Source organism: Platichthys flesus, chromosome 2 (genome assembly GCF_949316205.1).
Source record: "Platichthys flesus chromosome 2, fPlaFle2.1, whole genome shotgun sequence".
Classification (NCBI taxonomy): Eukaryota; Metazoa; Chordata; class Actinopteri; order Pleuronectiformes; family Pleuronectidae; genus Platichthys; species Platichthys flesus.
Window position 1 is genome coordinate 23,278,453 of NC_084946.1, and position 17,585 is coordinate 23,296,037.

Below are 17,585 nucleotides of genomic sequence, written 5' to 3' on the forward strand. Positions count from 1 at the left end.
GCTCAGGGGTGACAAAGAGTTCAAAAGAGAGAAACGCTCATATTTTTCAATAAACGCCACATGTTAATAATCGCTGCAGTTTGTCTCTGAACATGAGCAACGCATAAAGAAGCTAAACTCCAGTCGTGAGGTAATCACAGTCGTAACAGTTTAAATGGGCGACATCTGTTACTGCACGTCAGCTCCTTGTTCTTAATGCACTCTGCTTTATATCGTTAGTCCAATGTATGTTATCAGTATATTGTGCTTTTGCTCTACAGCCTGAATGGTGTGCATTTTTCTGGGCCGTTGCTGACGATGACATGAGGCAGTAAAAATGTCCGGTACTGATATATTGGCTTATGGGTATATAAAAATAAAAATAAATCCAGTTCAACTAAAATTTGACTTGTAAGGGACTATGAATAACAATAAAAAACACACAAAAAATGATGAACTTGAATTAAGGAAAATGGTTTCGACGTAAAATATTAAATTAAATACACAAATGTTATGCAGATCAAACAAATAACATAGGGGTGGGCAGAAAAACCATTCAGCTGGTAGAGGCCGATTTCGCTATCAATAAGCCAGGCTACTTTCTTCCTCATGTTCATGCTAAGCTAAGCTAACAAGCTGCTGGTTGTAGTAGGGCAGAGCAATAAAACAATAATCAATAATTATCACAATTTATTTTCCATACATCATAAAGAGAAAGAGTATATAATATATTTAAGTTAAAATTCACCTTTGCTAGTTGCACATAACAAAGATGTCATACATCTGCTGTATCGCTGTATTTCTTATGCCTCTTCTGAGCACATCAGTTCCTATAACACATCATTTATCAAATGTTTTTGCTGTTAATCAAGTGTCGTTCTCCATCTAGTTCCTCCCAGCGACTCCTTCATTGTGACATTTAATATCCTGATAATTACACAGCGGCTGTTATTATAGTTGTGAAAATTATTAAATGATTTTGATTTAATTTACGGCCCCATCACTTGTTGCAGCATATTTAATTAGATTGAGAGAAAATAATCCCCTTGATCTTTTTCGGTGTTTCTCATGTGGAGGGACGAACACTCAATTAAAAATTATAAATAATAACTGGAACATTCGGAGCATAGCTGGAGCTCCGAGACGTTTGTTCCCGGTCGAGTGAAATAGTTGGCACGTAGAAGGCCACCACGTTCAGAGGAAGTGTCTTCAAAAGATGTGTGTGTGTGTGTGTGTGTGTGTGTGTGTGTCTAAAAAAATGTGGCCTGTCTTGTTCTGCTGTGGGGCTGTGCTGACATGTTGTTCACCTGCGTTTTCTGGCCTCAACAGGTGTGTCAAACCCCGAGCGCACACACCCCTCTCTCTCTCTCCCTCTCTTATTCTCTCTCTTTCTCTCTCTCTTATTCCCTCTCTCTCAACCCTGCAGCTGTCACTACTCTGCAAAGCATTGTGGGTAGAAAACCAGCGAGGAGAGATTTAGGCGCTAGAGAGAGAGAGAGAGAGAGAGAGAGAGAGAGAGAGAGAGAGAGAGAGAGAGAGGCCTCTGTCAGTTGTGACCTTTTCAGAGCCACGGCAAGAATTAACCACTGGTTCGGTGCCTGTGAGAAAACATGAGTGGAAAAGGTGCAAGAGAGGAGAAAGAGGGGTTGGGGTGGGGGGGTGGGTCTGTAATGATGACTGAGCACGCCTGGTGCTTCCCTGTCAGCCCCCTCGCTGAGATGCTAGGAATGTTTTCAGTCATGGCTGAGCAGTATGCTAGCAATTTAGGATTACCTCAATGTTATGAAAAGGGAGGTGGGGAGAGCGAATAAGGGTGGAGAACGGGTTCAGAGGGGGAGGAAGAGGAGGAGGAGGAGGAGGAGGAGGAAGAGGAGGGGCTGGGGGGGGGGGGGGGGGGCTTGCCGAGGGTGAGGAGAGATTACCTTTTCGCTCACTATCTTCACGTGGAAGTGGAAAATTCCAGCGGTCATGTAGTGAAAAAGAAAAGAGAGGGGGCGTGTCCTGTCAGGGGGAGAGGTGAAGAAGGGCAGCCTGCAGCGGTGTGAGTGGGTGTTGAGCAATCAGCCAGGGAATCATGAGCCGCTCGGGGAGAGGGAGATGGAAGTGTGTGTGTCTGTGTGTGTGTGTGTGTGTGTGTGTGTGTGTGTGTGTGTGTGTGTGTGTGTCGGGGAGGGATTAGAGTCAGGAGGGCAAGCAGGGCTGTGCATGCGATTGTCTTGTGTGTCTGTTTGTGTGCACCTGTCATGATCCCCTGCCGTGTGGGTCGGCCTTTTCACCATCTCCATGACCCCCCCCACCCCCCCACCCCATGTGTCGAGCCTGAGCTGGATCTCGGCCTGCCGCAGAATGACGACACACACACACACAGAGTCTCGTTCTTGATATATATATTTTTTTTTTTTCTGCTGCTCTGTTGTCATTGAAAAAGGACGATCAGCTAAAAGAACCAGTTGCATTTGGCAGAAGAAGTGAGTTTCCATAAAAGCCGCATGTGTTCACCGTGCAGCTGCAGCTTTGAAGTCCTGAGACCGTCGCTCTTTTTTAAATATCCTGAGGGTTATGATTTTTATTTTAAAAGTGAATAATGTCCAGCAGCAGCTTTTGATTTCTTGCCCCCTCAGATTTTAGTAACCTAGAACATTTTCTCATTATTTGTTTCTATTGTTTCTATTTCTCTCTATTGTTTAGGACTGGAGCCTTTTATGCAAATCATCACTCTGTTGGCTCATGAACCAGTTTGTCTGTTTCCTCAGAGCCAGAAAAAAAAAAAAAAAGTGCAGTGCCTGAGATTGTGAACTTTTCCCTTTCGGTTCACAAGTCTTTATATCCTTTGACTTTATAAAAGTTTATTTGAAACTTCTGAACTCAATCACCGCTCCTTTGCAGCACGACCGTACGTCGCATCAAACAAAAGCAGAGATTTAACATATCACAAAAACAACCAGATGTTGTGAGAAACTGGAGAAGTCGTCTCAGCTCACGACCGCAGAACTTCACCATCCATCAGACCAACAAAACACATTTTTTATTTACCAGGCAGCACAGAGTCATTACTGAGGCCCATGTTGTTATAATACAGGGAGAAAAGTTTTCAGTCTGCTGTCTAGAAATCTGGTTAATTGATTAGAGATGCTGGTTTGGAATAATCACTGAGTTGGGGCCTGTCATCATTCTGCATTTAACTGGTACTGTAACCGCAGCTTATCTATGAATATTGCAATTTATCTTATGTCTTTAGTTTGTTGCAATAAATAATAATTTAAATCCACAAGTGGCAGTACCAGTCTCTTCTGCTTCACTCCTCAGGGACAATGCTGACTGAAATTGTAAACTAAAGAACAGACTTAACTTAGTTTAACTCAGCCACAGCCAGAAACTCAAACTCACAGTTTGATCAGCTCTGTACAAAACTCTTGTCTTTATCAGTCAAACCTTCACAAACGAGTTCACACTGTATCTCCGGTGCGTTGCAATGAGATATGTGTGAAATTCAGAGCAGAGCCCTGCGGTGGGGACGGGACAGTATAATGTTTTTCCCTCTGCCCCTCAGCTGAAGAGATTGAGCCTGACAGTTGGGTGGGGGTCGGACTGGCATTGTTCTCCCTCTGCCATCCTCTGCTGGGATGGCCGACAGCAGGTGCGGCTGTCCGTTGAGCGCAGGGTCACACAGTGGTGTTGTTTTGGGAGAAGGGGCTGCTCTGCTGCCAGGTGGCAGTTGTTGGCAGAGTCAGTTATGGCTTTGTGTTTCTTCTGAGAGTTACTGCAGCAGCTGCCCCCGCTGACTGTCGACCCCCTACCCCAGCCTAATGGCCCTGAGCCCGGCCGTAACCCCTGCTACTCCCAGGGCTGGAAGGAGAGCATAAGAGCATGTGTGCGTTGGCCCGAGCTCTGGCTGTGTTCGCAGGCCCGGGCCAATCAGACTGGCTAGCACAGATGTGACAGGCTCAGAGGAATGCGAGGAATGCGGAGGCGCCGGAGCGGGCGTGTCCATCCTTGGCCCAGGGCAGAGGGGGAGGGGCCACCCTGGTATCGGCAGACAGCTCAGCTCTGCTGGCCGACCGCCGGGCCGACTGGTTGGAGAGCCTGGCGAGGGCCGCAAGCCTGCTGGAGATGGCCTTCAGTACTTTTATGGTAATTGCACTAAGGGCCTTCTGGAGGCCAAATGCTAAAGAGTGTGTGAACAAACAGGACTTGTTCCTCCTGTCATTATGTGTCTGGGTACCCAGAGCTGTTAAACCTTAGACATCCGAGACACTCAGTCTATTGTGAGTGTCTTGTGTGCGTGTGTGTGTGTTGGAGGAAGCACATCTTGACCAGTTTTCGTCAGTGAAAAATTTCCTGTCAGCAACTTTAGGAGAGTTGAGGTCATTATTCATAATGATACAGTGGTTCAACCTCTCCCACTGGCCCAGTTTTCATCCGCAGAAACCCAGTAAGCGTGACTTGGCAGCGAGGAGATGTGAAAAAGACTGATGGACCGACTTTCCCCCTCGAGGCAACATTATAATGCATTTTGCACTTCTCACACACTAAAGATGATTTCTGCTCGATCCCGGGCCCGCACTCTGGAGCACATGTTCGCCTCCTGAACGTACAGGGGACCACGAAGGCCCCGGAAAACAGCAGCCTGTTCTCTGCACAACCTGTTTGTGCAGAATGTCGAGAGTCGATGTTATGTCACGAAAAACATGGTTCTGTTTTCTAAGCACTCTCTGTAATTAGGCGACGGGGCCATGTGAGCAGACAATAGGGATGTGTGAAACGAGATGGTGGAAAGGTTGGGGGTAAAACAGAACCAAAACCGAAGCCAGCCTGATATGAAACTTTGATTTTAAAAACGCCTGCTGTAGGAGACAGAGGTGTCATTGTGGCTCATGGCCGATGGTCAGAGGCTGTTTGCCCCGGGTCTGAGGAGCTCTGGGAAAAGGTCACACTGCTGCCCCTCTTGACTTGACACGTGGGTCCAAGGTTTAACTAGAGCGCCACCTCCTGTACACTTCAGGGTACTATCACTGATCCGTCTCTCGTTTTGTGTCTGTGTTGTTTTAGGAGGCAGAACCAGTCTTCTTTTAACATTGCAAGATGGGAGGGGTTTTTAGGCCTTTTTAAACTTCCCAAGAAGTTATGAATCAAATCTTGAGGAATAAATCAGATACACTGGGGACTGATTTCTTTGAGCCTGTGCAAACTGGTTTGGCTTGATTGAATTTAAGATTTGAACCTTGGTAACCATGAAACAAGGTGGGAGGATGTGATATGGGTTAGGGAGGAACACGTACAATTTTCGAGCAGATCCAGATCAGGAGGTGGATCCAAGAAAAAAAAATATTTACCATGTAACTGTTTGTTAATTTGTCAGAGAGTTTCATATTAATCCTGAAAAGCTTCTGAATTATTAAAGGGATTAGTATCAAGGAGTTTGTGGAATTTGTCTATGGCTCCAAATGAAAATCTGGATCCAGAGGATTTAAAGATGGTTTTAAATATTATACATTATTAATATTTGTCTATAGCAGCTGCATAGAAACAAATGGGGCTACAAACCTTTAACTACCAGCACCACGTAGCTTAGATATGTGATGTGGCTCGTTGTAATTTAAGATGTGTACAGACTCACATTCTATTTAGTTTTCTTGTTCAGTCTGAGACCTTCTTTTCTTTTTGGTTGCAGGTCGCAATGAATTGATAGCACGGTACATCAAGCTGAGGACAGGCAAAACCCGCACAAGAAAACAGGTAAACAAGCTTTACCCGCCCTGATGATCGAGTTACAACAGTCCTGCATGTGTTTGGATTAAGTTACAGACACCACCAGTCGAATAGTCGTAATAAAAATGGCACAAGAGTAATGAGAATAATAATGTAATTTGAGCAGCTAATCAACACAAAACCTTGTGCCTCAACACAAAATGTCAGTTTACACGCTGGGTTAGTTATATGTATTTCTTATTGCCAAAAGTCCCTTTAAAGAGAAAAAGTCCTTCATAGAGCTTTTTAATGATATTTGGGCAGCAGTGAAGATCCATGGGACAAAGCAATGAGATATATCAGGACATAAAATGTTGTTGTATCAAGTTATTGTTGGTTTGGGATTTTTCGTGGGATCTGATACTCAGAAAAATATAGTATATCACCAGCACATCCTTTAAATCAAGTCGTTTAGTTGAACGTGTTAGCGCTGGGTGATAAATAATCACCATCACTAGCAGTATAACAAAAGTCCAGTAAGTATTGATATAATGTTTTATACATATAACACATAAATGATCGACCTCAGATTTGTTAAATGTTTTGCTGTTTATCAAATGTTTGCCAGTCACTGCTCATGAAGAAGAAGTTTAAACCAAATCCGTCACTCAGGAGAAACAAAGTTTTAAGTTTTAAATAAATAATAACGTGACATTTATCATGATCATTATAAAAGTTGACTGATGTGAACATTTTTATCTTGTTATCATGTTTAGCCACAGCATGTACTGATAAGAACTCCCAATGTGTGTGTTATTGCTGTAAGTGTGTGTGTGAGTTTGTGTTTCTGTGAATACAAGTCCGCGCCTGCATGCATATATGTAAGTGTGTGTGTGTGTGCGCGCGCATGTATGTGAGTGAATGTTGTCTTAACGCTCAAACAACTGTTTCACACCCCTTTAGGTGTCTAGTCACATACAGGTGTTAGCGCGGAAGAAAGTTCGTGAATACCAGGCTGGTATAAAGGTAGGAGCCGCCAACCTGCCTCACGGCAACCACTGACTGAGCGTCCCTTTCCTCTTTGGTTACGGCTTCTCTCTTTCTTTTCTTCCCTTGTCTTTTCTTTCTCCCTGTCTCCTTTTCCTCTTCCCTCCTCTCGGCTATTCTTCTGTGCAGGTTTCTAGCCACTTGCAGGTTCTCGCCCGGAGAAAATCTCGCGAGATCCAGTCAAAGCTAAAGGTATGCGCTTCACCGCGGGCTCGGCGGGGCTTGTGTAGGCTTGGCTTTGCACTAACCAGTTAATCTGTGCGTATTATCAGTCCTCGTGCTGGTGCGAGGCCAGTTCCTGCTGGATAAGGGGGACGTGAGCTCGGCAAGCTAGAATCCCAGTGTAACAACTAGGTGCTAAAATCTCTGAGAATAGAACATATTAACCCCAGTCCTGCTCTGGTATCATGCATGAGGTGCACACTGCAACAGTCAAAGCTTTTTAACTTCTACCGTAGGTCTGAGCTGCATTAATTATGGGCCCTAATCTTTAAAGTAGAACTGTGATAGTTGATTCTGAAGCTTCTGCCCCCACAGGTTGTTATGATGAGCCCAGTGAAAGGTTGTTCAGCTGCATGATGCTACAGCTCTTTCTCTGCCTCCGCAGCAAACTCTACTCCTCTTAGACTTCTTCTTTCTCTAAAAACCTTTTCTCTAAAACTGTAGTTGCTCCTTCCAAGTTCCTCTAATGTGTCTGTTTGTAATGTCTTTAGTAAAACCTGACATTAATTAAGATTAATCTTGGATTACCGTATTTCTCCTTTTTGACTTCCAGTTCTTCTGGTCTGTTCATGCTTTTTTAATGGTTTTTGCATATTTCCATATTCTGTACACAGTCCATAAATCAGATATAAGTTAAAATTGAGACTTTTTGGCATTTGTAGCGCTGACTGCAACTTAGATTAACCCCTTCATGCAGACTAACGCACATAGTGTCACAACAAGATAAATTAACCAACCTGTCAGTCAACCAAGTTGTGCTTAGTGTGATGATCTAGAAGGAAAGGAAATAGATTTCTCACATCCCTTACAAATCATTGAGTATATTTTAGCTACGCTTCTCTCCTCTATGTCCTGTTAGAGAAACTGTGACCGTTTCATTTACTGTCAGATCATGGAATCAGAAATGTTTGCAGAACTCAAAAACTGTGTGTTCAGCCTTCTTCATCTAATATGTTATAACCGACAGGAGGCAGTGTTGTGTTCTTAAATCAGGTTTTATGTTCTTAAAAGGGCCTCAAAATGCTGCGTGGTGACTTTGATCTGCTTTGCTTGAAGGGGTTAATCATGATTTGTTCCCCTCTTTCTGTGATTACTCTTTCCTTTTTGCACACACATCCTCATTCCTTCACAAAACATGACATATTTGATTGGACATCAATTTGATAGTAAGAATCATTTCATCCTCATGTGTTCCTCTTAAACTTTAGTATGCTTCATGATTTCCACTTTGTCTGATAGTCTGGTCCCTGCTGTAACTCTGTTCTTGGAGCTTTTAAAGCATTAAACATCATGTTGGTGCATCTGGTAAGGCCGTTGTAGCCGTTGCTCTGCTCAGGGATATGCTCTGCATTTAACTTGATGTCTTTTAAGATCAAATGGCTTGTGGTCATAAAGTAAATTTGTAGCATCAGCTGAACAAACATGAAGGAAAAATGTCTCACCAGCCATCTATATACCACACTGAAGGCTAGGGCAAAAATCTACCTCTGAGGATTTGAATTATTTTACAATTTGCATCATTTTCTTTCTGTTGAATTATGACTCAGGTGGTCCCCAGTTATATTCAGAGTTTTATCAGAAAGTCACAAAATATATGTCTCTATCCTTTGCCTTCTTTTGTGCACACACATGTTATTTCCTCATTTTACTCTTGTCCAATTAAATATTTTTTAATATATATATATATATATATATATACATATATACACTGCAATATTTCAATCATATATGTCGTATTACATGTGCTGTAGACAATTCGAGAAACTTTCTGTATTCAAAAGTTAAAAAATGTGTGATTAATAGTTTGGAACTGTATCTTTAATTTATCGTCATAACGTCTAAACCAGAGCAAACTGTTATTCAGGCTGTGAATTATGAGTTTTTTTAAAACCATGTCTACAGTTTGAGAAAGATAAGAGAAACTTCATTAGTTTTTTTCTCTTATCTCAAACAAAACTCTTAAACTCATCTAAACTCATTATTAGAACTGCACAGCACTAATGGTTTCTCTCCTTTTTTGATTCAGGCGATGAATTTGGTAAGTGAATCCAACTTGTGCAATATGCTTCCCTGCTCCCCTTTGTTTGGCAGCACCAGTGCACTGTCCCCTTGCTACGGCCCTCTGCTGGCATGGCCTCTCCCCCCCCCATCGCTATCCCATAATGAAGCATTGCTCAGGAAACAGTCACGCTTTGAACCCAGTGCTGCTGCGCATCCTGCCTGACGTAGTGTAATCCCCCTCAGACGCGGCCAAAAGCCAAAGTCTTGCTTGCTTTGCACACGGTGTCCCTTTTCGATTCGGGGTCTCGCTTCTGAGGCATCTGTCTTTCAATCTCAAAATTAATCACTGAGTTCGCTCAAATGCATTCTTTTAAAAACATTAGAAAAGAGTAATAAGTTGCATTTTTACCCTGAGGGGCTCTGAGTAGAGTGCAAACCTCCGATCAAGGCCCAACAGTCCCCAGATGGATTTAAAATGAACTTGATCTGGATTTTTATCCGGATCTGAAAAAAATTGCACACACTCGTAAATATCAGTCCCCTAAACATGCCAGATCTTTTTAATTCATGAAGTTCCATGAATTATTATCTGAGAGATCAACGAAAATGCTGCAAAATCCCCATTTCGCAAAGTTAAAGAAAAAGAAAAGAAGTTTCTTCTTTAGTTTCAAGGAAATCCGATGAGTAGTTTTTCATAATCCTGCTAACAAACAAACACATGAAGATGAAAACACAACCTCCTTGGCGGATGTGATGAAGTTTGGAAATATTGAAATGAAAGCAAACTGCTCAGATGTGTTAGCAGAGGATAAACTGTGTCGTGCACCGTGGACGTGGATCTGTTTGCGTTGTTGTGCTGCTTATCTCATGACTTCCATCCGCATGGTTAAACTTGGATTTGTTGATATTTATTCTCAGATGTAACGTGAAAACAAAACTGAAATCAATTCCAAGCCAATGGGTCCACTTTATTTATTCTCTTTTTTCCTGTGGTGATTCTGATAACACACCTTCACAACCTCAGTTTGAATCGTTGGGTCAACGTTGCTTAATTTTCTCAGTTCTTCTCTTCGCTTCCATCTTTCCAGCTGCTCTTTGAACATTATTAAAACATCAGTGTCATCTTCCATTTAGAGTTTTCATTGAATTTTTACGCTAAAGCCAAACTTATCATAACTGTAAGACTATAAAATGCATAGATTTTAGAATCAGGATCATACACGGCAGAAGATACATGTTTAGGTGCTGGCACCACCTTGTGGTTGACTCCCCTCATCTCTGTTTGTAGGATCAGGCATCTAAAGACAAAGCCCTGCAGAACATGGCAGCACTGTCGTCTGCACAGATCGTCTCACCGAGTATGATAAAGAACCACCTCCCGCCGCTGCCTCCTGCCTCCTACCAACAGCACAGAGTGAGACCTCCCTCAAGGAACTGTTGTGAATTATGAACTTTAATTTGAAGCAGCTTCTGACAGTTTTGTATTATTCCCTCTCCAGTTCTGGCCTGGTCCCATCCCAGGACAGCCGGGACCCTCTCAGGAGTAAGTAACCCCCCCCCACATGTTATCTGAGGTTGGGTGTAATGTCAGGCGGGTATTGGAAGGCATGATTAACAGACCACATTTTTTGCACTCCAGGTTGGTTCTAGATCTCAACCCGGGGAGGCCTCCTGGGCTTGGCCGCAACAGCCATTCGTAAGTTCCCCCCCGAGTCGCACTAACTCTTCCTCTACACTGTATGTTACTGTATGTTTCCTGCACTGTAAACCACCACTGCCCAAATGAACTGCTTCAAATTGGACTCATTCTTAATATTCTTAATATAATTTGAAATTCTGCAAATGTTTAATTTGATTTTACTGTATTTTTTTATCATTAAAACCATATTCGATGCCTTTTTGCATCATTAAGAAACAATGAAACAATGAATGACTCATGCCTAGCTGGGGCAGTTACACATGCTTACACAGAGACACTATCAAAAATACAAATATATTAAAAACCCATGTGCCACAAGCATCAGATTATTATTCAATGTCACTGTATGGTTTATACATCGTTGTCTCATCATGTTATTCACTGTCTTTCAGTATCAAATCTTATCCACAGCCACCGTACCCAAGCCTATCAGGTCCTGTACCACAGTCCATACCAAGTGAGTAGGCAACCAAACACGTGGATGTCCTGGAAATGACAGCGCACGATCACAGTGACTTATACAATGTGTGTGTTTGTGGGTGTGGGTGTGTGTGTGGGTGGTTCAGGTTATGAGTCCTTGGCGCCTCCTCCTGCACCATCTGCCACAGCAGTGCCGGTGTGGCAGGACCGGACCATCGCCTCCTCTAAGCTGCGGATGCTGGAGTACTCTGCCTTCATGGAGGTTCAGAGAGACCCAGACAACGTGAGTTAAAGCTTCCTGCAGAGAAAGACGTCACAATGAGGTTTTTTAAAAAGACAATCCTGGTGTCGGACGAGCCTCTCCGACCACATCTGGATCGTCCCGGTGTGGAGAAACTATCTGGTGTCTAGTATAAAGCAAAGTCTAAGAAGGGCAGAATCTTTAAAGGGTCTATGGCACAGATCTGATGTCGGAAACCATCAAAAGTCAAAGCAGTGTCTCTTTTGCAGCTCAACCTTGAAACGTCTTGTTCCTCTTGTCTCTGTCCACCACAGTACAGCAAACATCTGTTTGTCCACATTGGACAGACCAACCCGTCGTACAGCGACCCTCTGCTCGAGGCGGTGGACATACGGCAGATCTACGACAAGTTCCCCGAGAAGAAGGGCGGGCTCAAAGAGCTTTACGAGAAAGGCCCTCAGAACGCTTTCTTCCTAGTTAAATTCTGGGTGAGTCTTCATCATCTGCCGGTTTTTAGATGTTCTCGGACATTTGTCTTCCATTATGTCCTTTGGCTTTTTCTCCCCACATTGAAATCTTCTTTATGTGCAACGAACACCCGTCTCTAACATTTAAAACACTTTCAAATGCAAAAGGTGATAGATTAGATCTCATGAATTCATTGCATCCGATTGAATTTCCTCCTCCTTTGTGAAGTGGTTGCTACACGTCAACACTTCCAAAGGCCTCTGTAGCTATTTTCTCACAGTGACTCATGGCTTCAGTGACCTGTGGTAATGAAATACAGCTTCTGAAAACCACTTCCTTTTCCTGCAACACAATGGTGTTTGTATTAGTGAGGGGGCTTTATCTTCAGGTTGTTGACAGGGCTCCCGCACAGTACATTGCTTCATCATGTATGCTGCACTTCCTGTTTGTCTCTTGCCTGAGAATTCTCCAAGGCTATTATGCTCTGGGGTGTTTTTGTCCTGTTTGATCTATCTGTCTTTGATCCTATTGTAAAGCACTTTGGGCTGCAAGCTATGTTGAAGGATGCTTTTGCAGTGTATAGAATGTGAGAAAACATGTTTTTTAAATGCTCTCCAATGATCTGATGGTCTAACCGATCTCTCATATGATCTGTGCGCTCTGCAGGCGGACCTGAACAGCAGCGGCATGCAGGACGGCCCCGGCTCTTTCTACGGCGTGAGCAGCCAGTACAGCAGCATCGAGAACATGACCATCACCGTTTCAACCAAAGTCTGCTCGTTCGGCAAGCAGGTCGTCGAGAAAGTCGAGGTGAAGCATACACTGAGCAATATCTTTAATGGACCAAACAGGACGGAAACTGGATTTGAACTCACTGCTGTCCTGTTTGTGTGTGTGTGTCTGTGTGTTGCAGACAGAGTACGCCCGCCTGGAAGGAGGAAAGTGTGTTTACAGGATCCACCGCTCTCCGATGTGCGAGTACATGATCAACTTCATCCACAAACTCAAACACTTGCCCGAAAAATACATGATGAACAGTGTTCTTGAAAACTTCACAATCCTGCAGGTAAAACACAGTTGATTATATGATTTGATCGTGGAAAGATTAGTTTGGCATTATTGGGGGAAGAACAAATATTCACTGTCTTTACCGCAAGTTATAAGGAAGCCTGGACTGTAAGTAGAGATGGACGACACGTCTCCACTTCCTCCGATTGTCTAAAAATGAAGCCAAAAAAATCCTGCAGACGTTAGCCGCCATCTCGCACTTTTAACGTTATTCTTTTCAAACCCAAACTAATCCGAAAAATGAGTATTACAGCATCAGTGTCCCATTCACTAACATGGAGGAGGTAGTGTTAGCATAGAGGGGCTGGCAGGCGGCTTTTGCCAAACGTGATTACGAGAATCAAAATGTCAAACTGTTCTTCTAACAAATACTAAACACACTCTGCGGCTTCCTGTTTCACCTTTGACCTTTCCTACGCTCTCTGCCTGCAGGTGGTGACGAACCGTGACACCCAGGAGACCCTGCTCTGCATAGCGTTTGTGTTCGAGGTTTCCACGAGCGAACACGGGGCTCAGTACCACGTCTACAGACTTGTCAAAGACTAACAGCTCTTTCAGGGAGGTTTGGGGAATAAGCCAGACACAAAGCGTGACACAATCTCTCTTCGACCAGCTCAACCATCCAGGAACAAAAACAACCAGAAGAAAACACACAAAACGATGCTAGACCGAACTAACAAGGACAGATTCATTCAGGAGGGAAACAAAACAGTGATACTCAACGTGCCGACGCGCAAAGAAATTTTTGAAGAATTACGGATTTTTCGAACAACTATAGCTATTTTTTCCATGTGTTCAAACATGCTTTAGATGAAGTGGGTCACTTTTGCCAAGGTAGCTGACGGAGCTCGAAATGTTTTTATTGAGGGAGCGAGAATGTGTTTGGTGGGTTGAGAAGAACCCTGATGTTTTTCCGAGGGAATACACTCTGAGCAATAATAGAGTGTGTGTGCGTGTGCCAGAATGAAAAGGTTGTGACAACAGAACCACAGAAGGGGGGGAGACCAGAGCCAAGTGATGTTGTTGCCGTAGGAAAGCAAGCAAGTGCCTTTTCTCCAAAGATATCATTGCCTGCCACTTTGAATTGCCTTTTATTACTACCTCTTGTTTTTAAATGAACAGAAAACAGTCATACAGGTGTATTTTGTCAAAACAAAAGAGAAAAAAATCGGAATAGGATGTCCGGAGAATTTGATCCGGACTTTCGCAGCAGGAGATTCTCCGCTGAGACACCTTCACAACAACAGGGAAATCTCCGGAGCGTTCAGGAGAGGGCTGGTGCTGCAGGCCACAGGCAGGTAGTGACGTATTAATTCCGCTGTGGAGACCTCTTCTAGTTTTTGTTTACAGCCCATCGACACCAAAAGCTCTTTTGACATTTTAGTCAGTGTCTTCTACGGCCTCACTTCTTCATCCTGAGATATTTGTTTTCTCTTTAGTTTTTAGTTACAAACGCCATCAACACACCCGCTCTCACAGGATCTCCTGCTGTGTTCTCACATCAGGTCCTCCAGACCTTCTGCAGAGTTTTTACTAGCAGGCTGACCTGGAGAAAGTCTGCAGGCTCTCACTCGGACATTCAGGCTCACACATCCAAGCCCCTTCTGAGAATGTCTGGAGGATCTCTGGAGTTCAGTGCACGTCTGAGAGCAGCTAATGAAACATCAGATTCACACCTATTTCGAGGCAGTTTTTGTATTTGGGCACAAAGAGGAACGGGGTTGGGATGACTAATTTTCATGTAGCCTGTTGTTTTACAGTCCAAGTGTACAGGGAGAAGGTTTATTGTGTTACCGTATTATAAAAGTTCTGCTTTTTTTTTATGTTTTCTTACACAGTAAAAAAAAAAAAAAATCAGGTCTTACAAGCATCTATATCTGTAACTGACTTTTGACACTAAGGATGCCTTGTACCATGAGCGGCCTGACGTGAAGCCGAGGCTCTACCGATCCTTACCAGATCCCCTGTTATTTCTCTGTGTTTGAAGACGTGTGCGCGGTTGCACTTAAGACGATCCGGAAGTGGGGTGAATCAACAGCAGTGCTTATTTTTCTGCCTTGAGTTATGTAGCCTAATTGAAAAGAGAGAGAAAAAAAAAAGAAAAAAAGAATTGTTTCTGTACTGTGAGTAAGTGGATGCTAAAGGAATTACGTGTTACATAGGAGTGTTTGTTTTTCTGGAGGAGGAGGGGTGGGGTGCAGGGAGGGTGACCTTTTATGTTCATATTTGTGATCAATTAACTGAGCACTCAAACTCAGACCACGGCTCCAGTGAAGAGAAAGTGAATCACTGTTTCTTTTGTTTAAAAAAGAGATTGTATGCTGTGAAGACGGCTCATTTGCTTCACCCGTCTCCTGGGCGGCGGCGGCGGGGGGGGGGGGGGGGGGGGGGGGGGGCGCTACCAGCCAGAACAGTTCAGTTTTGATATTTAAGACATTTTTACACATGAAATAATTTTGAAATCAAACTTAATAATTATTGAGAGCTATTGTCTCTGTGCTGTGGAGTATGACCTTTGATTGTTATTTATGGGGTTGGTGAACAAATAGCGGGGGGGAGGGCTGGGGGGGGGGGTCCTGGAGATGTATCGATCATTTTCCACTGTGATGGAGATGTGTAAGTATTGCAGGACTCTGAACTAGAGACGGGATTCGCTGTCGTCCCATGAGTCACTGCTGGACACGTGTCTACTCTCTGTGGTTCACTGGACAATTTTGCTATAAACGGTTCAAATTTAAGATATTTTGTGCGGTGGAATAATTGCACCTGGCTTTGAATGTCATATTTCACGAGCTAGATACAATAACACTCCTCCTCTAGCAGGTTTTCTCAATCCATCTTTTATACAGACGTTGTTTCCCCCCCCAATTATCAAAATTAATGTTTTGTTGTCTATTTGACTTTCGGTGTCCGCCATATGCTTCACTGAAAATAATGTGTGACTGTGCTGACATTGAAAATTAATAATGAGATATCTAATGTATCATATTCTGAATGGTGTGGGCGTTGTTTTTTTTGTTTTGTGTTTTGGTTTAAGGTGGTTTAATATTGTCTTTGTTACCATTGTGCATTGCAATTTTATACTTCAAAGTAGAGGTTGGACTATATAATCAAACAAATGTATCTAACAATAAAAGACGCATGGTGCCTTTGGGGCCATTTTTTCCCCCGAAAACTTATTAAACTTGTTTGTAAATTGTTTTTTTGTCCACAATTCTTCTTTTTGCACATTACAGAGGCATATAGTAATACATATTAATATTAGCAGTGTCTTCCATCCTGTTTTAAACATGAAGCACATCTTTGTATTTATGTCAGGCTTATCTAAGGGTGTTAAATTTGTTTTCAAACTTTATCAGCTTTTATGCTTTCAAAGTATTTCAAAATTATCGCATTGGGCTTTAATAAGTGTAAAATATATATTGACCCACAGAGGGATAGCTGTGATTCTGCACAAACTCTTGTAAATGTAACTGTAAATGTGAATATGCTGGTCTATTTCATGCAGTTCCTCCTCTAGCATCAAATAATCTACAGGGTCACATTTTACATCGTGTGATAAAACATGCTAAAGTGTACGGTCACAGAATCAAACCGGGGTTTGGTGTAACCCCTGAAACCGCATCTTTAGCCACTGGTAGAGAAAATGGAACCAGAAATTACACAAGAGAGCATTTGAGGAAGAAAGTACATGAGTGAAGAACTTGAGAAAATATGAGTACATAGAAAAGCAAAGATTGGAGAACATTTTATATAATATGGTAATTTGTTATAATAGACAATTTTATAATCTTTCACAGGTGGAAGAAGTGTTCTTTTAATTAAGTAAATGTTACTCGGTTTTTGACACAATGAAACCACATCAGCCTTGTTTTAGGATCCTTGTATCTTTTGTCGTGGCAATTTCTAAATCGCACTCTACCAACAAGGAACAAGACACAAATCTCTTCCAGTATTGTCACACTTTAATGCTCAGGGGAAAACAGTTCTTTGTCTTCATACATTTTGGCTCGACCCTCCCACTCTGGTTGGGGTTGTTACAAAGTCAAAGGTTTGGATCTTCTGATGAAATCTAAACAACAACACCTTAGTTAAAGCAACCAGGCCAAGATTCATATAGTAGTATACGATATAGAATGATCAAGGTTACATTGTATGAGATTTAAATCATAATTGATCAAAGGGGGAATCAAAATGATCATATTGTGGTCAAATGTTACATTTCCCTTACACTTTATTAATATCTTTTCTTTACTGATTGTGAATTGTATATTGTACGTTGAAAAGCACTTGGTTGTATTAAAAGAGGTGCTACACAAGTAAAGTTATTGTAACTTCTACAGTAGGCTGTTTATGACTGAATCGTAATGGGAGTACAAGTATCATGAAATGGAAATACTCCAGGTACCAAGGAGAGTAGACATGTCTCAAAGATTCAGGACAGAGAAGTGCTTGAGTAAATGTAAATAAGGGGAAGTTAATAATCCACTGATTTTACTGAAGCTGAAAAAAGCTCTGAAGTGGACTCATACCGGAAGCGAGGTCTTCAAAATAAACCTTTCTATTAAAAGGAGTGCATTTTAAGGATATTTGAAATCCACTCTTTGTACTTGAGAAATCACAAAACCTATAACCGAACTGAAAACGATCCACACGTGAGCTCGTGGGCTCAACATGATCTGGACACGGACACAGCTCGAGCCTCTGCTTTATTCCAAGGGTAAAAGCTCAACCGGAAGTCATAAACGCATA

At 42.6% G+C, this 17,585-nt stretch overlaps 1 protein-coding gene across 4 annotated transcripts in view; it reads left to right on the forward strand.

The window, feature by feature from the left end:
- tead3b (TEA domain family member 3 b) overlaps positions 1 to 15,214 on the forward strand; it is a 31,489-nt gene extending 16,275 nt beyond the window's left edge. Inside the window, exons 3-14 of one of the 4 annotated variants that reach the window (XM_062406857.1) lie at positions 5,651 to 5,715; positions 6,631 to 6,693; positions 8,963 to 8,974; positions 10,226 to 10,351; positions 10,437 to 10,480; positions 10,577 to 10,633; positions 11,029 to 11,093; positions 11,182 to 11,339; positions 11,612 to 11,785; positions 12,432 to 12,575; positions 12,679 to 12,831; positions 13,266 to 15,214. In XM_062406857.1, coding sequence (XP_062262841.1) covers positions 5,651 to 5,715; positions 6,631 to 6,693; positions 8,963 to 8,974; positions 10,226 to 10,351; positions 10,437 to 10,480; positions 10,577 to 10,633; positions 11,029 to 11,093; positions 11,182 to 11,339; positions 11,612 to 11,785; positions 12,432 to 12,575; positions 12,679 to 12,831; positions 13,266 to 13,379 — 1,175 coding nt within the window. In that variant the 3' untranslated portion in view covers positions 13,380 to 15,214. Of the gene's footprint in view, positions 1 to 5,650; positions 5,716 to 6,630; positions 6,694 to 6,843; positions 6,907 to 8,962; positions 8,975 to 10,225; positions 10,352 to 10,436; positions 10,481 to 10,576; positions 10,634 to 11,028; positions 11,094 to 11,181; positions 11,340 to 11,611; positions 11,786 to 12,431; positions 12,576 to 12,678; positions 12,832 to 13,265 lie in introns of all 4 variants that reach the window. The other 3 variants (XM_062406865.1, XM_062406848.1, XM_062406874.1) reach the window with 3 other exon arrangements.
- Positions 15,215 to 17,585: the final 2,371 nt, after the last annotated feature.